Here is a 7,489-nt window from a genome sequence, read left to right on the forward strand (position 1 = left end):
GTTGCTAATAATTGTTTGATATTAATTGACTTTGTTGTGTTGGAAATGCCTGGAGATGATAATATGTCTATTATTCTTGGAAGACCTTTTCTTAATACTGCAGGGGTTGTTATTGATTGCAACCAAGGAAAAGTTAGTTTCAATGTTAATGACAAAGAATATACTGTGTATTTTCCCAAGAAGATTGATAAGAAGTATGGTCTGAACTCAATCAAAAATATTGAGACCATCAAGATTGGATAATACTATTGCCCCATTCCATTGCCAAAGAAAGAGTATGATATTATTATGATTGGGACTATGCCTATCAAAGTTGAGGTAACATAATCATTGAGTGAATTGCAAAAAAAATATTCTATTTGAAATTGTTTTGGTAGCAAGACTTGATCAACCTTGCTAACAAAGTAATTTTGGATGAATGAAATTATGCTTTCACCTTGTTCTTACTGCTCATTAGAGTGCTTTAGAACTTTTGTAGTTAGGATTTGATTTGGATTTCCACCTTTTCAACTTTTGGTTTTCTGGATTTTAACATTTGCCAATTTCTGAAAATTCCCCGAAAATAAAGTTTCTCGAAAAATTCCAAAAACCTTATTTTAATTTTTTCTGGAATATTTGAGGCCGAGAGGTACTGGGGAGCCACAGGAGGTGGCCACACCCATGCCAGGCGTGGGGGCAGCCCTGGCCGCGCCTAGGCATGGTGTGGGCCACCCCTGGCCCCCTGCCTCTCTCTCTCTCTCCACTCATTCTCTTCCTCCTCAACCAGAAACTCTGTTTCTAAGCTCATACCCGAGCCTTGCTGCCCCAAGTTCATGATTTTTTGATCTCCTTGCTCAATCCACCATTTGGGCTGAAATTTGTTGCTTGTTTTCAATCGGTAAGTGACTCTTCGATTATCCAACTAGATTTTCGATTGGTTCACTAGTAGGGAAAAGGTCATCCGTTGCGCACCAAATTCGCTATTCTATGGCGCACGGCCGCTGCGCCACAGATATCACGCCACAAAAATAAGCATTATGTGGCGCACCGGCCGTGCGCCATAGAATTCACTATTTCTGTGGCGCACCCTTGTCACCGGTGCGCCACAGAATCATGTGCGCCACAGAATATAACCATGGTGCGCCACAGAATTAGTATGCAGGTACACCAGAAATGTAGCCAGATATACAGGTTTTATATAGTTTTTATACATATACAAATACAGTTTTTATACCAGAAATACAGATACATATACAGGTAGAATATTGGCAGATATAACATAGAAACAAAATTATACGAATGAAGTGCATTATTACATACTCCGGTAGCATTACAAACTCGAACACGTTTAGATAACATAAAGACATGACCAAGTACGGATTACAAACTCTGGTAGCATTATTAAAAGTATGTTCATATCACATACTCTGGTTACAAACTAAGCAAGATTCGCTCGATAGCGATCGTAACCAAGTACGGCTCCCAGATGCAGTAGAACAGACACATGACCTCATCCCCAGCCTGAAAGCCATTTAAGTTCTTGAATGTTTCCCACACTAGTAGGAAAAGGCTTATAGATGGGACGCAATTCTGTGGCGCACCGTCTACCCGTGCGCCACAGAAATAATTTCTGTGGCGCACCAAACTAGGTACGCCACAAAAATATGTTATTTCTGTGGCACACCGGCATATCATGCGCCACAGAATTAGGGTGGGTCCCACCACCTGCTAGCCTCAATCATTGGTTCCTCGAATTCTGCGGCGCATCTGGCCCGGTGCGCCATAAAAATAGAGCATTATGTGGCACACCAAGACAAGTGCGCCACAGAAATACTGCATTCTGTGGCGCACGGTCTTGGTACGCCACAGAATTCTCTATTTCTGCAGCGCACCGGGTCAGATGCGCCGTAGAATTTGGGCATTCTATTCCTACCCCCCCCCCCCCCCCCGTCCCGTGCAGAAAAAACGTCTAAAAAATTATTTGAAAATGATAAAAACTTCAAAATCCGAAATCCTTTGACATGCACGTACCTAATACAACATAACAATGGTGAAAATTTTAAAATTTGAAGTTTGAGTTTTTTTGCAAAAAAGTTTTTTGAATTTTTTTGTAATATATGAAAATTTATCAGCTCGAGATTTCCGATGTCCTGGCAACGACCGTTTTTAGATTTTTTAAAAAATAAAGGGAAATATGAAAGCAGGATGATTTTATGTTCTGATAGGAAAATTTGACTTTTTTGAAATATTTGACTTTCCTATGTTGTTTCTTTGATGTTTTAATTGTTTTGAACTTTTTATACTTTTTTCATTTTTTTTGTTTTTAAAGTTTTTTCAAGATTTTTTAAGTTTTTTGAGTTTTTTAAGTTTTTTGAGTTTTTTAAGTTTTTTTAGTTTTAAAATTGTAGGGTTAATAGAGTTGATTGCATAGTATTATCACAAGATGAATGAGGTCAGGAGTGGTGGCTACGCGTGAAGGAACACCCAAGTTAAGCGTGCTCGGGGTGGATTAGTGTTAGGATGGGTGGCCGAGCGGGAAGTTTGACTTTGACCTGAGATTAAGGTGATTAGATTAGGGTGATTAGAGACTTAGATTTCAAACAATTCAAATATTCGGGATTCGGAAAAAAATTGATTTTTTTGAACAAAATTCAAAATTCTGACCAGGATCTTTTTCGAGAAAAAAATTTGAAAAAAAAAATGTTGGTTCCCACTAGCTTGACATCTCCTTCATCTTTTAGATGAAGATATTTAACAGCTTTCTTTGCAATTTTCTGCATAGTCAGAAGCTAGGATTATTTGATGTGCACTTGTTTCTACATATTGGGCTTATAACAAAAAATATTATCCTAAACAGAAGAAAAAAGAAAGAAGACATACCATCTTGCAGCGTTCAATGTTTTTTACTGTCAGCTTGTGTATGAGCAGTGGTCCCTCGCTTTCTTTCCTTTTGGTAAGATTGTTTCTCAGTTAACCTTTTTTGCCATATTCAGCTTTATATTCTTTGATATGACAACCACATTGTGATTATCATGCACTTCAGACACACGAAGAAATAAAGTCGTTAGTCATAGAATCTGAAATATAAAAAGCTAAGTAAACAACAAATCTTACTTTCAAAAAGGTCATCATCATCTTCAGAAGCTACTCTATCTTTGGCGTCGTTGCATTTTGGATCATATGAGGTGATCAATAGAGGTGAGGCGGGGGTTTCACTTAACTCAAACATCATCTTGTCACCCATCTTCATGTTGAAATGTTCTATAAACCTTTTCCATGACCCACTAGAAATCTTCAACTTGTCATTCTCCCAATGTAACTTGAAAATGTACGAATGCCCATACTCTTTATCTTTAACATATATTTTTTTTGAACCAATATATATTGATTTAACCTTGGGCGTTGCAAAACATGGAATTGTCTGTTTACATTAAAAAGGAGACAAACAATAATAATAAGAAAATGTTAACAGAAGTAATAGAAAGGGATCTAGCAAGACCATGATTTTTTTGTAGTACCTAGAATCAATAAGAGATAAAGCATAGCAGAAAAAATTCATACCAGTGATTCATACGGCAAAGGTGGCATGGTTGCCATGAAGGAATTGAAATCCCTTTGCTTAGGCTTACACGTGCCACCAGGGTTCCCACAGTCAAAACAGTGGCTGGGGAAAGGGGAGCCCATTTGCACTTCATTAAAAAGAGGCAAATAATTAGCAACCGAAAAATTCAAAATTCCGGCATGACTTTTGCTATTTTTTCTACCTAGCAGTGCCCATTTCTCAACCGAAACGGAAGTGAATCAACACTTCGGGAGAAACGGGCAACTCAAGTTCATGACTTTAGTCCATAATGTCAAAGGTAATTTTGTTGGCTGTTTTTACACATATATTGCTAACTAAAAGTAAAAGTAATGCAAACTACACACATGAGAAAAACTAGTAACTAAATAATCAAGTTACAAACTACACACATATATTGCTAAGTAAAAGTAATGCAAACTACACACATGAGAAAAACTAGTAACTAAATAATCAAGTTACAAACTAAACACATATATTGCTAAGTAAAAGTAATGCAAACTACACACATGGGCAAGAACAATAACTACAAGTTACAAACTAGTAACTAAATAATCAAAGAATAGCTATGATGGTGTCCATGAGAAAAACTACACACATGGATTTATTTAGTGTCTATATTTACCATAGAAAAGAGAAATTTTGTCCTAGTGCTAGTACTGCCATAGAAACACCACAGAATCATCCTCAACATAGCATAAATTTTGTCCTAGTGCTAGTACATTTTATTCCGTCACACAACTATGAAACATACACGCGTACTCTGATCGACCGGCCGGATCACTAGCTACAAACCAAAAACCACAGGCGCTAGCTCCCGTTGTTATCTTCGTCCCCGATCATCACACCCTAGAAAGTGTTCTTGTCGGTCGCCGCCGGGTACGCGCCGGCGCCCTGGTACGCGGGCTCGATCGCGATGGGAGTGTGGTGGCCGTGCGGCCCGGAGAGGGAGGACTCACCGGGGGAGGAGGAAGCGGGCGGGGGCGTCTGGGAGTTGCAGACTCACCGGGGAGCGTCGGGGAGCGGCGGCGTCGATGCTAGGGCGGGGGCGTCGGGGAGCGGCGGCGGTGACGCTAGGGCGGGGGCGTCGGGGAGCGGCGGCGGCGACGGTAGGGCTGGTGGTGGGCGCTAGGGTTCTTGGGCGGCGGCGCTAGGGTTCTTGGGCGACGACGCTAGGGTTCTTGGGCGCAGGATCGATCTGGGGTGAGGAGGAGGGAGGAGGGGGCCATTCCCGTTTTTACCCCAAGTCAGAACATTCTGTGGCGCACTTGCTTGTTCGGTGCGCCACAGAATTAGTGGGCCTGCGTAACGAACGGAGCTAGGGGCCCACGGGTCAGAGAGCGGATAATTCTGTGGCGCACCGAACAAGCAAGTGCGCCACAGAATTGTGGAATATAGAATTCGGTGGCGCACCTGCCGGAGGGATGCGCCACAGAATGTTCTGACTTGGGTAAAATGCAGATTTCTGGTTTGCTTTCATTAGGCTTGTTCTGGCAAGCAAATGAATAAATCTATACACTAGAACATGTCTAGATGCATTCATTTTCATCCGTGTCTAGTTCTATAAGAGCATCTCCTGCAGCAGCGCAAAAACGAAGATCAAATAAACGATAGAAATTAAACTTAATTAAACATAGAGTCGCAACGATAGAAATTAAACACATAGTTCACCCAACGATACAAATTAAACCTAAACTATACTACTCGGAGTCCCAGTCCGAGCCGAGGGAGATGGTGTTGGACGAAATCTCATCCCAGAGTTCGTTGAACACCTCGGAGTCGGTGTCGATGTCGATGCCGGCCTCCACCATCGCCTCCGCCTCTTCCTTCCGCAGACGCCTCTCGGCCCGCGCTGCACGGCGCTCCGCCTGCGCTGCACGGCGCTCCGCCTTGCGCTGGGCGTAGAATTCCTCCTCGGCTCGGACGTCCTACGGGAAGCGGCGGCACCACTGCTCCTTGGCGTGCTCGTTGGCCGCCGCGATGTCGAGGCGGCGCAGCCTCTGCTGGTGGCGGCGGCGGTGCTCGGCGGTGACTAGCGTCGGTGGCGGCGCCCGTTGGTCCGCCTCCCGGACGTTCTGCACGTCGCGGAAGTTCATCCTGCACGGGCTGCGGCTGATGCGCCAAGCCGCCGCGTCCCAGGCGCGCACCGCCTGGTCCGCCGTGTCGAATGTCCCGAGGTTGAAGCGCTGGCCACCGGCACGCAGCTCGGCGGAGTAGGCGCCGGTCGAGCGCTGGCGGACGCCGGTGAAGCCGGTGGCGTTGTGGCGCGGCGGCATGGCGACGCGTGGTGGAGGCGGAGCGCAGCGACGCGTGTGGGCGGAGGCAAAGCAGCTAGCGACGCGTGGGCAGTTTGGGCGCGTGTTGGGGAGGCAGAGGATGCGGGGTGTTTTATAGGGCGCAGTGGGCGCCAAAATTCATGCGCGCACGCTTCCCGCGCGCTCTTTCGCGCGCGCGCTTTCTGCCGCCGAAATCGCGCGCTCTTTCTGTGGCGCATGGGGCTACGTGCGCCACAGAATGCGCTATTTCTGTGGCGCACCTGGCAGGATGCGCCACAGAATGCGCTATTTCTATGGCGCACGGTGAAGTGTGCACCATAGAATTAGCGGAACCAATGATTGGGGCTGTCAGGTGGTGGGACCCGCATAATTTCTGTAGCGCACGTCAAGTCTCTGTGCCACAGAAATGGCTTGTTTTTGTGGCGTGCATTTATCCGTGCGCCACAGAAATATTTTCTGTGGCACACCGCTGTTAAGTGCGCCACAGAATTGGGTCCCATCTATAAGCCTTTTCCTACTAGTGGTTGAGTAGTTCTTGAGTATTTTGCTTCTCTAGGTGACTTGCTAAGTGAGCTTGCATGCTTGATTCTTGGTGATATAAGTTGTTTTGATGCATGTGTAGTCCTCTTACAAGTTCCTAGAGTGTTCTCCTCCATTTGGTTTGTTGTAAATTCACTTTTTATGATATTGTTAAAAAAATCAGAATAGGGAGATGGAGAACTACAACTATGGAGATGTCTTTAGAAGGGAAGAATCAAGTTCATCGAGGCCTAGGAGATCGGTTTCTTAATTTAGGCCATCGTACAACGAGACTCTTCTAGCACCAACCTTTGGTGAGGATGATTATGGAGATGCTAATGCTTCCATTTTTCCATGTGCAACTTTCATGAACAAAGCAGGGATTCTTGATGATTTCATGATCCTTGTGACAAGATGCGGTTTGCTTTCTTACATGGCTGATGAGAGTCCTCAGTTTTCTTTACTTACAAAAACCTTTGTTGAGAGCTTTACTTTCACTAACAAGAGGTTTGGCTCCAGTGTTGATTTCATAATCTATGATAAGACCTATTCTTTGTCCTTGGAAAAGTTTTGTGGAATTTTAGGTGTCAAGAATAAAGGGTCAACAAAGAAGATTGGAGACATGCCCGCTGACTTGTTGAGTTGTTACAGGGAGCTCTAAAATGATGATAGTCGCGACACTCACCGAGGCAAGATAAGGAATTTACAACTCCCAGCCATTCACTATTTTGCTTATTATCTGTGCACTAATGTTCTTGGTAGAGGAAACACTAGCAATATTTCTCACTATCAGTTGGCATTTCTGGACGCCGCGCTTAACAGTAACACTAAGTATAATCTTGGTGCTATTGTTGCTCACCGTTTGGTGGCCAAGGGACCCATCTATGGTGAAACTATTGCTTCACGTGTTCTAGCTCATCTAAATTTGCATGCTAGGTCCAATGATGCACCACTAGCCCCGCAGAGACTTGATCTTGCCGCCATGAAGCGCCATAATTTTGTCAACTCTAACTCCACTCTTGATAATATGTGTTACAAGATTTTGTTTAATGATGTCATGGAGAGGGGAGTTCCCTTGCCACAACCTATTTTGTTTAGCATTGACAGGAAGCCAAGGTCGCGCTCAAAGGAGGAG

General features: G+C 44.2%; 1 protein-coding gene across 1 annotated transcript; it reads right to left on the reverse strand.

Moving 5' to 3' along the window:
• Positions 1–5,487: 5,487 nt before the first annotated feature.
• On the reverse strand, positions 5,488–5,835 carry LOC147985945 (ethylene-responsive transcription factor ERF071-like). The gene has a single exon (XM_087541808.1). It carries the CDS (start codon positions 5,833–5,835, stop codon positions 5,488–5,490), a length of 348 nt encoding a protein of 115 aa, XP_087397934.1.
• Between the last annotated feature and the right edge of the window lie 1,654 nt (positions 5,836–7,489).

Source organism: Triticum urartu, chromosome 2A (assembly GCF_056163025.1).
Source record: "Triticum urartu cultivar PI428250 chromosome 2A, HENAU_Tu73, whole genome shotgun sequence".
NCBI classification, from domain to species: Eukaryota; Viridiplantae; Streptophyta; class Magnoliopsida; order Poales; family Poaceae; genus Triticum; species Triticum urartu.